This window comes from Somniosus microcephalus, chromosome 7, assembly GCF_052327205.1.
Source record: "Somniosus microcephalus isolate GS21.2 chromosome 7, FLI_Smic_1.0, whole genome shotgun sequence".
Lineage (NCBI taxonomy): Eukaryota > Metazoa > Chordata > Chondrichthyes > Squaliformes > Somniosidae > Somniosus > Somniosus microcephalus.
In genome coordinates this window covers 78,122,073-78,137,505 of record NC_140993.1, presented here as the reverse complement: position 1 = coordinate 78,137,505, position 15,433 = coordinate 78,122,073, and the positions used below count along the sequence as shown (strand labels likewise).

Genomic DNA, 15,433 nt, shown 5'->3' with positions numbered 1-15,433 from the left:
ACTCTAGATTGTTCCTTGCTCCTCTCCATTGCTAATCTAAATCTTATGATACAATGATCACTCGTACCTAAGTGTTCTCCCAGAGACACTTGGTCGACCTGGCCCACCTCATTCCCCAGCACCAGATCCATCAATGCATCCTTCCTAGTTGGGCCAACAACATACTGGTCAAGGAAATTCTTCTGAACACATTTCAGAAATTCCTCCCCCTCCTTTCCCTTTACCCTAGCATTATCCCAATCGATATTTGGGTAATTAAAGTCCCCCAATATCACCACTCTATAGCTCTTGCATATCTCTGTGATTTCCTTGCAGGTTTGCTCCTCTCACTATTTGGAGGCCTATAGAATATCCCCAATAGTGTGATCATACCCTTTCTGTTCAACTCTAACCAAATGGATTCTGTCCTTGTCCCCTCAAGAACATCCTCCCTTTCCAACACTACAAGGTCTTCCTTAATCAGCACTGTCACCCCCACCTCCCTTTTTTCCTTCCCTATCTTTTCTGAACACCTTGTACCCTTGAATATTAAGTGCCCAATCCTCACCATTTTTAAGCCACGTTTCCGTTATTGCCACATGGCTAATTGTGCTTGAAGCTCACCAACCTTATTCACCACACTTTGTGCGTTTACGTACATGCATTCTAAACCCAGTTTTGATAGTCTTTCTTAGTCGTCTGCTATCTAATATGGTGCTACTTCCGCCTCCAGCACTACCTTTCCCTCCAGTACCATCCAATACACTCACTCTTCCATGCACCCCATTCCTCCCCTCCACTCCTACATGCTGGTGCCCATCCCCCTTCCAAACTAGTTTAAACCCTCCCCAACAGCAGTAGCAAACCTCCCTGCAAAAATATTGGTCCGGCTCTGTTGAGGCTTGTACAGGTCCCACCTTCCCCAGAAATGGTCCCAATGCCTCAGAATCTAAAGCCCTCCCTCCTGCACCATCTCTCCAGCCACGCATTCATCTGTTCTATCCTATTCCTGTACTTACTAGCACGTGGCACCGGGAGTAATGCTACTCCCGATGCCACCTGCTACTGTGTAGCCTTTCATTGCCATTCTAGCTTCCAATACATGTAAAGGACTAATAGCATTCTGTAACAAGTACTGAAGCTGCAAAACAATTTATTAAAAAGTAAAGACCTTTCTTGGCAATACTAGCTTGTCCCTTAAGACAAGTAGCATTAAAGTGGCAGCTCTGGGAGAAGTTTTCCCCTGAACCATAACAGGCACCAGAGTAGAAAATCTAAGTGCACAGGTGTTTTGACAGTCATCTGCATGTGATTTATATTGCTCTGCCCTCTTCAGGCAGTCAGGTTCAACCACCTGAAAATCCAGCCTGGAAATTCTGCTGCATTGTTATCCAGCCACATAATGGGGGAGGGGGAAAGGATTAGTGTCCATTTTTCCTGAGATCTGATTTTCAGGTGCTATACCTAGGTAAATTCCCCCTTGCAGCCTTTCTTTAGTCTGCCTGTCCTGAAAATAACAGCATAGTATTTTCTGCGCTGTTGCCAACTGGTGTTAATGCCTTAACACTCTGATCAACCTAAATATGAAACACAAAGATCCAGACTAGCTGTACAAACTACCAGAATGATTGATGGTCTAATGTATAACTAACATGAGTTCTGACATAAGAAACATAGAATCCTTTAACTGGGGAATATTAAACTGGCACAATGAAGCAGGTCTTGGACGTTTTATACAAAGCAAGAGTAGGACACCAGGTGTAGCACCACCTAGTCACAGTATAACATTTTTATACTGCTAGTCTGGAGGATTGCGAATGAAGAATGCAAAATCTGTAATTTTATGTTCAACTGGTTTAATGCTTAAATTACCAGTGTATCCCCAGGTTTCTAGGTTAAAAACCTGCAAAAAGATGGCATTTACTTGATTTTAAGCTATTTGGTTTTAGAAGATATTCCCTCATTGAGATCTGTAGTAGGATTAAAAAGTGCTCAGATGGAATAGTTTAGTATGGGGTTCCAGATCTGTTCAGTCATCTATAATCTTAAGCATTTTTTTGCTGTAAATGTATTTTACAAGTCTGAACTGCTCTGTCATTTAGTCTCCAGTAAAATTGAGGAAACCAGCATGGATGGATTCTGAGAATGCAGGACTGTAATGTCTGAGGATCAGTACTTAACTCTAAGGCACAATGTGATTGAATAGAAGATGGCATACTGCCATGATTTCTTAATGAAATTTTGTATGGCACCTCTTTCATTCACAGTTAATGATCTCATCAATTATGAAAATTAAATTAAAAAAACACTTGCCTTTTTTGATGATCAGTTTTATTAAAATTTCAATACTGCTATAAAAGGACAACATCTTCCAAATTTCTTCAACGAAAATATCCACTTTTCTTGGAACTAAATTTCACTACCAGAAATTACTGGAGTCAAATATTGGTCCTTCAGTGCCACAAACTCCACTACAGAATCTCTCACACACTTCATTGTCTTGAGGAGAAAAAAACATTTACTTGTTCACAGATAAAGAAAACGTGCAAAAATCTCCATTTAGCGGGTAAAGGATCGCACGTGTCTACCCCTTCCGCTACTTCCTCCACTAAACTTTCCTCTTGAGCCGCCTCCTCCCCATGATGGTCCTGCTCCTCGACCCCTTGATGTACGCTCACGGGGACTCTGACGATATCCTGAAAAACAAAACGCCAGCAAAATATTTGTCAAGTTTCGATTGTAAAGCAGGGATAATTATTTAAATAGTGCAGGGAGTAGAGTGACTTTGGCTACAAAAGCAAATCACAGGTTTTAATTTGTAACATCCCCCAGGGGTTAAAAAAAAACACAAAAATGTTAATGGTTTTTAAACCCAAGGGGGTTACTAATCCATCATTTAATTCGGTATAAATTATAACAATCTTCTGAAGGAGCCCATTTTCCAATGAAATTGATTGAGGATCATATCACCCTTAACCCTACTGTAACTACTGCCTTATACTATGTACTCCAGGTTGTCTCCTGCCAACCTCAAAAAATATCCACCTGGGATAGAAATATGAACATTCTAGTCAAAGCATATCTTCACTGATAATGGATATTGCTCTTTATCACACTATAAATATCAGAATGTAGTTTCTGGTCACTTCCCCGCTTACAGAGAATGCAAAATTCTATCAAAACTGGAGATCAGTTTAAATGTAGACCAACAGGCACCAAGTATAAGTGTTGGATTCGCACTCTTGACTTCTAATTAGGAAGTCTGATGCTGTGGTGTAGTATCACCAACTAGTGCAACAACTAGTTATCCAATGGTGGGGTGGCAGGGACAGAAACTTTCAGAACCGAACAGGCAGCTTTAATCCTATATTACTACTTTTTTCTGGAGGTACAAAAATGTGAGTGTCCAAGTGATCGTACATATTGCCTGGGGTGAAGTGAGACAACATTGGTTCTAACTGCTCTTTTTTATTGCTGTTTTCCCAGTTTTTACTTCCATTGGTATAGTTCATATACAGGTCCAGCAGTGCTTTTCTGTGAAATCCATACTAGTTCACATACAACTGGTAATCTTTGATCGCTAAGTAGAACCACACAGACATTTATTTACAAGTAAATTATTAAACATATTTACAAATGCAGAATAGGCCAGTAAATTGTTCTTCTGTGCTTTTACATCATGTTAAAATATTTTATTACTTGATGCTCTCCACTCAATATTTTAGTGGTGCGTCATCACACATTTGGTAATTGTTGCCACTCTTCCAAACAAATCGCTGTCTCCTTTGCTTACTATGCGCAAGACATTTCAATAAGAGATGTCAGTATTTGCTGATTGCATTTGCTGTAAAACAAAGGGCACCAAACCTCTGCTGAGCAAAAGGTGCCCAACTTGAAATCTTGGTTTGTGTGCCTTCCCCATCTATCTCTGGCCATTTGGATTCTTACATAATAAGAACATAAGAAACAGGAGCAGGAGTAGGCCATTTGGTCCTTCAAATAAATTCCCCTGATTCCCTTGCAGTCAGAATCAGGGGAATTTATAATGGGGAACAAAGAAATGGCAGACCAATTAAATACATACTTTGGTTCTGTCTTCACAAAGGAGGACACAAATAACCTCCCAGAGATGTCGGGGAACATAGGGTCTAATGAGAGGGAGGAACTGAATGAAATCAGTATTTGTAGGGAAATGGTGTTAGGGAAATTGACGGGATTGAAGGCCGATAAATCCCCAGGGCCTGATAATCTACATCCTAGGGTACTTAAGGAAGTGGCCCTAGAAATAGTAGATGCATTACTGATCATCTTCCAAAATTCTATGGACTCTGGAAAGTGTGAGGTTATGCACTTTGGCAGGAAAAATCGTAGAGCAAGTTATTATCTTAATGGCAAGAAACTTGAAAGTACTGAAGTACAAAGGGATCTGGGGGTCCTGGTGCACGAAACTCAAAAGGTTAGTATGCAGGTGCAGCAAGTGATTAAGAAGGCCAATGGAATGTTGGCTTTCATTGCTAGGGGGATAGAATATAAAAATAGGGAGGTATTGCTTCAGTTGTACAAGGTATTGGTGAGACCGCACCTGGAATACTGCATACAGTTTTGGTGTCCATACTTAAGAAAGGACATACTTGCTCTCGAGTCAGTGCAAAGAAGGTTCACTCGATTAATCCCGGGGATGAGGGGATGGACATATGAGGAGAGGTTGAGTAGATTGGGACTCTACTCATTGGAGTTCAGAAGAATGAGAGGCGATCTTATTGAAACATATAAGATTGTGAAGGGGTTGGATCGGGTGGATGCGGGGAGGATGTTCCAGATGATGGGTGAAACTAGAACTAGGGGGCATAGTCTTAGAATAAGGGGCTGCTCTTTCAAAACTGAGATGAGGAGGAACTACTTCACTCTGAGGGTGGTAGGTCCATGGAATATGCTGCCCCAAAAAGCTGTCGAAGCTACATCATTACATAAATTTAAAACAGAAATAGACAGTTTCCTAGTAGAAAAGGGAATTAAGGGTTACGGGGAGCGGGCAGGAATTTGGACATGAGTCTAGGTTCGGATAGGTCATGGCCCTGTGGGTAGCGGAGCGGGCCCAGGGGCCGTGTAGCCTGATCCTGCTCCTGTTTTCGTGTGTCTAATGCTGTTAGATTCAGGAGATAGTCCTGTCATAGTGGATTGGTGGTTAGGATCAGATCAGCCATGATCTTATTGAATGGCGGAGCAGGCTCGAGGGGCCAATTGGCCTACTCCTGCTCCTATTTCTTATGTTCTTATGTTCTTATGATTGGAGGGTAGCTAGTGTAACCCCACTATTCAAAAAAGGTGGTAGAGAGAAAACGGGGAATGATAGACCAGTAAGCCTGACATCGGTAGTGGGGAAAATGCTAGAGGCCATTATAAAAGATGTAATAGCAGAGCACTTGGAAAACAGTGACAGGATCAGACAAAGTCAACATGGATTTACAAAAGGTAAATCATGCTTGACTAATCTACTAGAATTTTTTGAGGATGTAACTGGTAGAATAGATAAGGGAGAACCAGTGGATGTGGTGTATTTGGACTTTCAGAAGGCTTTCAATAAGGTTCCGCATAAGAGATTAGCGTGCAAAGTTAAAGCACATGGGATTGGGGGTAAGGTACTGACTTGGATAGAGAACTGGTTGGCAGGCAGGAAGCAAAGAATTGGAATAAACGGGTCTTTTTCAGAGTGGCAGGCAGTGACTAGTGGGGTACCGCAGGGATCGGTGCTAGGACCCCAGTTATTCACAATATATATTAATGATCTAGACGAGGGACCTAGATGTAATATCTCCAAGTTTGCAGACGACACAAAGCTGGGTGGGCGTGTGTACTGTGAGGAGGATGCCGAGAAACTCCAGTATGATTTGGACAGATTGGGTGATTGGGCAGATGCATTATAATGTGGATAAATGCGAGGTTATCCACTCTGGTGGCAAAAACAGGAAGGCAGATTATCTGAACGGCAATAGATTGGGAAAAGGGGAAGTGCAACGAGACCTGGGTGTCCTTGTGCACCAGTCGCTGAAGGTAAGCATGCAGGTGCAGCAGGCGGTTAAGAAGGCAAATGGTATGTTGGCCTTCATAGCGAGAGGATTTGAGTACAGGAACAATGATGTCTTGCTGCAGTTGTACAGGGCCTTGGTGAGACCACACCTTGAGTATTGTGTGCAGTTTTGGTCACCTTATCTGAGGAAGGATGTTCTTCCCATGGAAGGAGTACAATGAAGATTCACCAGACTGATACCTAGGATGGCAGGAATGACGTATGAGGAGAGATTGGGTCGATTAGGCTTATATTCGCTAGAGTTTAGAAGAATGAGAGGGGATCTCATTGAAACTTATAAAATTCTAACAGGACTAGACAGACTAGATGCAGGAAGGATGTTCCCGATGGCGGGGGAGTCCAGAACCAGGGGTCACAGTCTAAGGATAAGGGGTAAGCCATTTAGGACTGAGATGAGGAGGAATTTCTTCACCCAGAGTGGTGAACCTGTGGAATTCTCTACCACAGAAGGCCGTTGAGGCCAATTCATTAAATGTATTCAAGAAGGAGTTAGATATATTTCTTAAGGCTAAAGGGATCAAGGGATATGGGGAGAAAGTAGGGACAGGGTACTGAATTTGGATGATCAGCCATGATCTAATTAAATGGCAGAACAGGCTCGAGGGGCATCTTCTATGTTTCTATCTTAAGCCTGCTCTGCCATTCAACAAGATCATGGCTGATCTTCTACCTCAACTCCACCTTCCTGCACTATCCCCATATCGCTTAATTCCCTTAGTTCCCAAAAATGTAATCAACCTCTGTCTTGAATATACTCAATGACTGAGCATCCACAGCTCTCTGGGGTAAAGAATTCCAAAGATTCACAACCCTTTGAGTGAAGAAATTTCTCATCTCAGTCCTAAATGGTCTACCCCTTATTCTGTGACTCCGTGTTCTAGATTCCCCAGCCAGGGGAAACATTTTCCCAGCATTAACCCTGTCAAGCCCCTTAAGAATTTTGTGTGTTTCAATTAGATCACCTCTCATTCTTCTAAACTCTAAGGAATATAGGCCTAGTCTACTCAATCTCTCCTCATCCGAGGAACCAGTCTAGTGAACCTTCGCTGCACTCCCTCTAAGGCAAGTATGTCTTTCCTTAGGTAGGGAGACCAGAACTGTACACAGTACTCCAGGTGTGGCCTCACCAGTGCCTTGTATAATTGTAGTAAGACTTCTTTACTCTTCTACTCTAATCCCTTTGTAACAAAAGCTAATATTAATCCCTTTGTAACAAAAGCTAATATACTATTTGCTTTCCTAATTGCTTGCTGTACCTACGTTAACTTTCTGTAATTTATGTACCAGGACATGAATCTTCTTCCATAATTTAGCCATATTAAAAATATATATATATTTTAACGTAAGCAGTAGGGACTTGTGTGTGCAGAACTGCAATTAGATTTTCACTGCAGCAGCCTTACCTGCTGAAGGCTGTCTTGATGGCGGACCTTTGTTAAAATTGCTCTGACCACCTCGATTTTCACTGTATGTACCGCGGGGGCTATTCTGGGCACTCCAGCTTGAGCCACGTCCTCCTTCACGACGGCTGTAATTTCCTACAGTAAAAATAACATTCTTCAAAAATCACTAGAAATAACTATTAAACACACAATGCATTAGAAAAACGGACACAAATTACAGCTGAAAAGAGTTGCCTCAATCTCTAACGTACTTAAATATTTTGTAATGAATATACCTTCACCATGCAATCATTAAACACAGACATAGCAGAGCTTCCCAAGGAGTGGGGAAATGGCACATGTTTAGAAGGTCAAAAAGCCACAAGAAGACAAACAGCTATGCACAGAGGAGTGGGAGAATGATTTACAAGCCAAACCATAGCATGCTTCCCACTATTATCCTGGGTAAGTAGAGCTGCAGTGGGCATCCTTCCCAACAGGAGGATGCCATCTTTTCTGTTGCATATCCTTGACTTTTGTTAACAGTTAAATACTGTGCAAACAGATATAAATATGAAATGTAGTATTGTAGTACCCCATTCATCCAGACTGTTTGCTGCATAAAAAGGGCTTGAAATACCACCGCACAAATGAAATTCTGTAGAAATGAAAGGGACTTTAAAAAAATTGTTTATTCATCAGAAAGCACAATTGTGATACTGTTAAAATTAAATTCACAAAATAATCTGCAGATGAAACATTTTAGCTGCAGTGAAACTTATTCTTGCAGCAAGGTGGCCAATTTTGATTCTTACATTTTACAGCCAAGTGCATGAGATTTAAAATGTATCTGTAGCTGACTGGAGACTGGGAATTAGTTAATTTATGGGACACAATGAGTGTTCATATGTTAGTATGTATGTCATTTTGTCAGTAGAATAGCTGGAAGTGACATTGAATGTTATATTTTCATGTATGCATAGGCAATATTTTTTGCATTTTGTCAAAATGAGATTATAGTCACTCACTTATAATATTGTGTTAATCCTTTCAACATCTTGAACGTACATCTACATTAATCATTTTATGAAAAGGTGAAATTTAAACTCGGAAAATTAGCATTAGAAACGTTAATGTGCCAGTCCCTGACCAACGATACGACTTGAATAACAAATGAAACGGTCATTAAAAAACACAGCGCAAATAAAAGGTGCTGTGTAGACTTATAGCTCGACAACTTTGCAATATTATTTAATACATCCACTTGCCTAAACAACAGCAAGAATATTTAAGTGTACTACGTTTACAATTTGTTTCCAATTTTTTCCCTTTTATGAAGGCACCAAGTTGTTGGGGTTATGATTCTATGGGCACTAGCAACCCACCATTAACTCTTCTAAGTGGCCACCTTCTAGTATGAGCCTAGAATGCGAGGGTTAAAAGCCTGTTCGACTGCAAGAAACATCATAGCCAAGCCTGGTCTTGTTCTCAGCTGGTGGCTACACAATTTATGATCCAGCAGAGATCACTGGAAAGCAATGAGGAGCAAAAAGCATGGCTGTTTTTTTTCCCCCCTCTTTAGCCCAGAGGCATTCGAGTCATTTCTAGTGCTCACTATAATTACCTCAATCAGCACATACTCAGGAATCAAATCCAGGATTTTGTGGTCTTTATAATAATGGCTTCACTCACAAGGCCATTAGCAGAGCTCCAGGTACTTAATATTTTATATCGTATTTAATATTTTAAGTGCATTTGTTTGGCTCAGTTGGCAACACTGTTAATATTAAGTTCTCTCATTTTTAGGAATGAATGTGCTCCAGCTGATGTAAAGCCATTGTTGGGCTATTTTTGGAATGGGAAAGGAAACAGTTTTAGAGAACAAGCTACTAAGTAAAGAATGGGTAATAATCACAAGTGTCAGCAATTCTGAAACGAAGTGGAAGAAACCAGCTTTCAAGAAATTAATTAATTGAGCCAGTTCAAGGTGGTTAATAACTCGTGCAGTAAGGGAGCAGGGATGCTGGTGTAGGATGGAGTGTTCAGAAGCAAGTGAAAGCTAGTTAGAAAAACTGGAGATGGGACATTTGGGTGTAGATAATTCTATGGTACAAGTAAATGCTGAACATTTGAATTATACTCTCGATCATTTTCTTAGAGTCAGGCGAGAATGGTGAATGGGAAATTGTATTAGGAAAAAATACAGTATCAAAATGCATATTATGAGAAATATAACTTCACAACTTGGTTTTAATGGCTAAACATAAAGTTAAATGTTACTGGACAAAATCAGCCTTTAAGTAATTTGAGGGATATGGGAGGGAAAGTAAACCAATCACATACAGAAGTAAATTGAGTGATACCAAAAGAAATTATTCACTTTAGATACAATATTCCTCATTACTAAAGATTAGAACATTATCTTCATTAGCCATTGTCCACATAATATTCTCCAAATAGTATATATTGAGAGGGGGCTGGTCTCTGGCAGAGACAAGCATAACTCAAGCTATACTCATCAATTGATGTAAACATCAATTTGTAGCCAATTACAGGAAATTGAAGCTTACACATGCAACTAGCCTTTAACACAACTTTTAGATTCTAGAATGAATACCATACTAGGAGATAACTCTGCTGTAAGTTAGTGGATTTATTCAATGAGACAATTTCTGCTGAATGGCATGTTTATCCAAACTGTTGACCATGGTGAACTCTGCAGATATATATGGAACCTATATGAATTTTGTATGCAGATGGAATTAATTCACCACTCTCTGAGCACTGCCTTTTCCTCATGCACCTTGAACCAGTGCTGTATTTGTATGACATCGTGCCTGTCCTGCTTGTTGACACGATTGTGCTGTCGGTTCCTTTTTCCGTAGCAACACTATATACATTGCCTTTGAAACAATTCAAAGCCAATGCTACCACTTGAAGCTGGAGTCTATTTATGTCGCAGGTGTTGCAAGAAGAATCCCTGCATCTAGACTCTGTCTCAACCACTCCCTGTGGCAAAGTATTCTATGCTTGACCAATCCTGTTTAAAAAAAAAAAATCTCCTAACACCACTCGGTGACAATTTTAAATTGGTGACCCCTTGTCACTGACTTCACAACTAGAGGACATAGTCTTTCCCTAGTCACTATATCAGAACACTTCATAATTTTAAAAAAGCCTGATCAAATATATTAGTCTTCTCTGCTCCAGTGGAAATAATCCCAGTATCTCAAGTCTCTCCTCATATAGTTTCTCATCCCTGGTAGAATTCTAGTGAAATACACTATGACTTTAATGTCCTTTCTAATGGCTTAATAGGTAAATGCACCAATGGTTAGGTACGAAGCTGATCTCAGCCAGGGTGGTGGTAGAGGCTATGAATGGTCTCAGCAGCCATGCACCGGCGAGATGAAAAATCAGCTAAGAATCCTGCTCCTGATTGGTGTCTGGTGAACTTTACAGGAAAGTGCCTGTGTGAGCATTATTTAAGGACCAGACTGGGTTTGGCTGTGACATACCCATGGTATAATAGACTGCTAATGTTCCCAGAGTTCAAATAGGAAGAATGCCCACTTGGGCGAGGTAGTGGAGGGCTGCTGACACAAATGAATCATGTTATAGGACAAAAAGGGGAAGAAAATGGAGAACTTTTTTTTAAAATGGCCAGACTGCATTCATCCAGAATTTTGAAAAGCACTGGGTGAGGAAGCATGCCAAGAAATACTGATAGTTCAGAGAACATGTAAAAGCAAATACTATTTAATTTTCAAGAAAGGACAGAGCAGTGATCTCAAAAAATCTTTAGGCCAAAATCTTTCAAAATTATTTGAAAGAAAAGTGTTTGCAAATATTACATGGGATGTATTATAGTATTATTTTGCAAAATTGAGATGACTAACAGAAAGACCACATTTGGGAGTATTGTGCGCTGTTCAGAAGGTTAACTACTGCATTAAATCTTAACTCAATGTGTAACAAGCTATGGGAACTAACTCGGTTCTCCCTAGACAGAAAGATTTTGAGAGGAGGATGATACTGTTCATTTGGGTCCTGAACACGGAAGTAAACAATGGAGCAAATTAATTAAGCTGAATAACTTTACTCATGAAATTCCCACCCAGCCTGGTGAATACTTGGAAGTTAAAAAATAAATTAAAAATTGAACATCAGTAGAAATCTTTTCAATTTATTAACACATTTCTTATTCTCCACATGTACATTTGGATCATGCCAGGAGGATCATCTGTAGCATGGCTTCTCAATGTAAGAAGTAAAAATTGAGGGCAATTCCATATGAATGAGACCTTATTTACTCCTCCAGCTAACCAGGTTTAGACTTAAATACAATAATACTCTTCAATGGAAGTGTTTCAGATCCAGAATCCATAAAAGCTGATTTCTACTGAGGTACAATTTAAAATACCTATCTACCTTTTAACTTAGAGCAGTTAAAAATGCAGCTTAGGACTGAAGTCATCAACTTCCTGAATAACCAGCTGTTGAGTTAGTAAGATGATTTGCATATATATATTTTCTGATTTTAAAATGGAATTTATAAAAAAAATTCAATTTAACAAAGTGGTCAACTTGCAGTGTTCTACTGTTCTATCCAGGTTGTGTAACTTGAACAATTAGACCAGAGGAAAGATGTTTACCTTGGAGCTGTAATGTGTAGTCAGCTGATGCCCATGGATGATTTTGTTTTGATGAATTTTTGTGCTTAATTTAATGCTGGTGCTTGGAACACTAATATTTCAGGCATCTGGTGTCAGTATCTACCACCTCACCACCCTTGGGCCAGTCTAACACAGCCAGCTGCAGTGTTAAGTTCCCTCTACTCTGCCTCAATCTTAGAAAAGTACACCCAACTACACCACTGTAATTTTCATTTCCCACACCAGTCATCCTTGGAGCCTCTCTGATTAAGATTGCCAGTTTAGAGCCAAATTTAATCCCATTAATCTGGGATGGATTCAAGCCCCTTTGTGCCAATAACCATCATGGATGGAATATGGTGTATGAGCAATCACAACCAAAAACCCATTACAAGGAGAGATACTTACTGCCCAAATATTATTTCAGATAAATTCAACTGTGATCAAGTGTACAGTGATCATAACAGATTATGCATTATAAATTCTTTCTACTGTCTATGTGAATTTTATATATATATATATATACACACAGACACAGAGACAACAAATTACTTACGATTTCTAGTGCTAGGATGCAGGAGTCCAACTGCATGACCTGGAATAAAAGGTAGATCTTCTACAAAGAGAAAAAGAAAAAGATTAATAAAAAGTACCACCAACCACACCTGGTTGCTATGTCTTATTTCTTATTCACTCATGCCTTGCATTGTGCACTATTTCACATTCTCACTGAAACAAGATATTACAATTCCCAGAGCAAAAACAGGTACATTTTAGAAGTCACAATAAGTATTTATTTAGCATATGTTTATAATTGCCACTCTATACTGCTTTGGATTGTTGGCATAAATAAAATGACACAAATTTTATAAAATACTATTGAATTTCATCTTCCCTTAATAGTATTTGTTTTTTTTTAAATGTGACAGAACAAGATAATTTGGATATGTATATGTACAAGCTCCATGAAAAAGGTGCATCATCTGAAGGAAAGGGAGAGGATTCAAGTTTCATCACAACAGCATTACAGTGCCACTGTGATGAAAATGAATACTCTCACTTTCCTATTTACATCAGAACATTGTGCACGTACAAACAAACCAAAAAGCATTCAGGACCTATACAGCTGAAGGCACGGCCACCAATGGTGGGGCAGAGGGAGTGGAAGACGTACAAGAGGCCAGAGTTGAAGGAATGCAGAGTTCACAGATAGTTGTAGGGTTGGAGGAGGTTACAGAGATAGGGAGGGGTACGGATATGGAAGGATTTGAAAACGAGGGTGAGAACTGAAAAATCGAGGCATTAGTGGACCGGGAGCCAATGTAGGTCAGCAAGCACAGGGGTGATGGGTGAGCGGGACTTGGTGCGAGTTAGGATACGAGTAGCAGAATTTTGGATGAGCTCAAGTTTATGAACGGTGGAGGATGGTAGACTGGCCAGGAGAACATTGGAATAGTCGAGTCTGGAAGTAAAAAAAAAAAGCATGGATGAGGGTTTCAGCAGCAGATAAATTGAGACGGGTGATGTTACGGGAGGTGGAAGTAGGCAGTCTTTATGCTGGAAAGGATATGGGATCAGCTCAGCTCAAGGTCAAATAGGAAGCCAAGGATGCAAACAGTCTGTTTCAGCCTCAGACAGTGGACAGGCAGGGGGGATGGAATCGTTGGCAAGGGCTGCAAGCAATGCTTCAATCTTCCCATATTGGAGGAAAATGTGGCTCATCAAAGACTAGAGACAACACAGAAGCAGTGGAGGGGTAGAGAGATGGTGGTGACGAATAGCAGGGTGTCGTCGGCATACATATGGAACCTGGCATCATGACTTTGGATGACGTCGCCAAGAGGCAGCAAGTAGATGAGAAATAGGAGGGGGCCAAGGATAAATTCTTGGAGGACTCCAGAGGTAAAAGTGCAGGGCTGCGAAGAGAACCCAATGCAGGAAATTCTTTGGCTATAATTGGATAGGTAAGAGTGAAACCAGGTTAGGGAAGCCCCACTCAGCTGGACAATGGAAGAGAGTTGTTGGAAGAGGATGGCGTGGTCAACTGTGTCAAAGCTTGTAGAGAGGTTGAGAAGAATTAGGTGGGATAGTACACCATAGTCACAGTCAAAGAGGATGTAATTTGTGACTTTGATTAGTGCCATTTCAGTGCTATGGCAGTAGCGGAAACCTGATTGGAGAGCTTCAAACATGGAGATTCGGGAAAGATTGACACATATTTGGGAAGCGACAACACGTTCAAGGGCTTTGGAGAGGAAAGCAAAATTGGATAGTTGTTTGCAAGGATGGAGGAATCAAGAGTGTTTTTTCTGAGGAAGAGGGTGATGACAGCAGATTTGAAAGGGAGGGGAGCAATGTTCCCTGTAATTTTTGGGGGGCCACACAGCCCATTCAAAAGTCCGCGCACATGCGTTTTTTTCCCCAATTTAAAAGCTGGCCCACCGGCTGCGCAGCTTAAAGGGAACATTAGAGGGGAGCAGTATCTGAAGGGAGGGAACAGTTTACATTGGTTCAGAGTAGGAAAAAATTACCATGAGTTTTGCATTTTGGAAAAACAATCTGTATGCTAGAAACCTTTTCAGAGCACACCTGTAGGCACTGAAAGAACTAAATTATTCAAGAACGGGATGGGACTATGATAAGTGTGTGCTAAACCAGGGCCAATGAGGAAAACCAAACTGGTAAATTCCTCTCCGACTCTCTTGGGCAATCAAAACCAGTCCAGGAGATCACATTGACCATGCGTACGTTAACTGTTAATCCACTTACCTTCTATATCATGCGATTTTGCCCCAGCCAAGAACTGGTCCAGCTCTCTCTTGAACACATTCAGAGAATCAGCACCCACTGCACAAGCCGGCAACGCATTCCAGAGGCTCACTACTCGGAAAGAAGAAGCACCTAACATCTAGCCTATTCCTACTTTTGTGTAGTTTAAATGCATGTCCCTGGTCCTCCCTAATCTGTCAAACTGAAATAATCTATAAATAGGCACACAATCAGACCCTTTCATTATTTTATATACCTATATTAAGTTGACTATATGTCTACGCTGCTCTAAAGTAAACAGACCCAGCTTTTTAAGCCTCTGAGTAACTATGGTTCTTTAAGTTTGAAATCGTTCTCGTAACCCTCTTCTGAACCTTTTCCAAGGCTGCTATATCACCCACCACGTGTGGGGTCCAGAACTGGACACAGTACTCCCAATGCGGTCTAACCAATGACCTGTATAATGACAGAATGGTGTCCTTCGATTTGTATGGTTCTATTAATACAACCCAATACCCTATTTTGTTTTGGCTACAGCTTCTCTGCATTGGTCGTGAGCC

At 40.6% G+C, this 15,433-nt stretch overlaps 1 protein-coding gene across 2 annotated transcripts in view; it reads right to left on the bottom strand.

The window, feature by feature from the left end:
• Positions 1-2,271: 2,271 nt before the first annotated feature.
• virma (vir like m6A methyltransferase associated) overlaps positions 2,272-15,433 on the bottom strand; it is a 114,742-nt gene continuing 101,580 nt past the window's right edge. Inside the window, exons 23-26 of one of the 2 annotated variants that reach the window (XM_085992647.1) lie at positions 12,661-12,720; positions 8,045-8,107; positions 7,471-7,605; positions 2,272-2,675 (exon numbers count right to left, since the gene is read on the bottom strand). In XM_085992647.1, coding sequence (XP_085848773.1) covers positions 2,539-2,675; positions 7,471-7,605; positions 8,045-8,107; positions 12,661-12,720 — 395 coding nt within the window. In that variant the 3' untranslated portion in view covers positions 2,272-2,538. The remainder of the gene's footprint in view (positions 2,676-7,470; positions 7,606-8,044; positions 8,108-12,660; positions 12,721-15,433) is intronic. The other variant, XM_085992648.1, reaches the window with a different exon arrangement.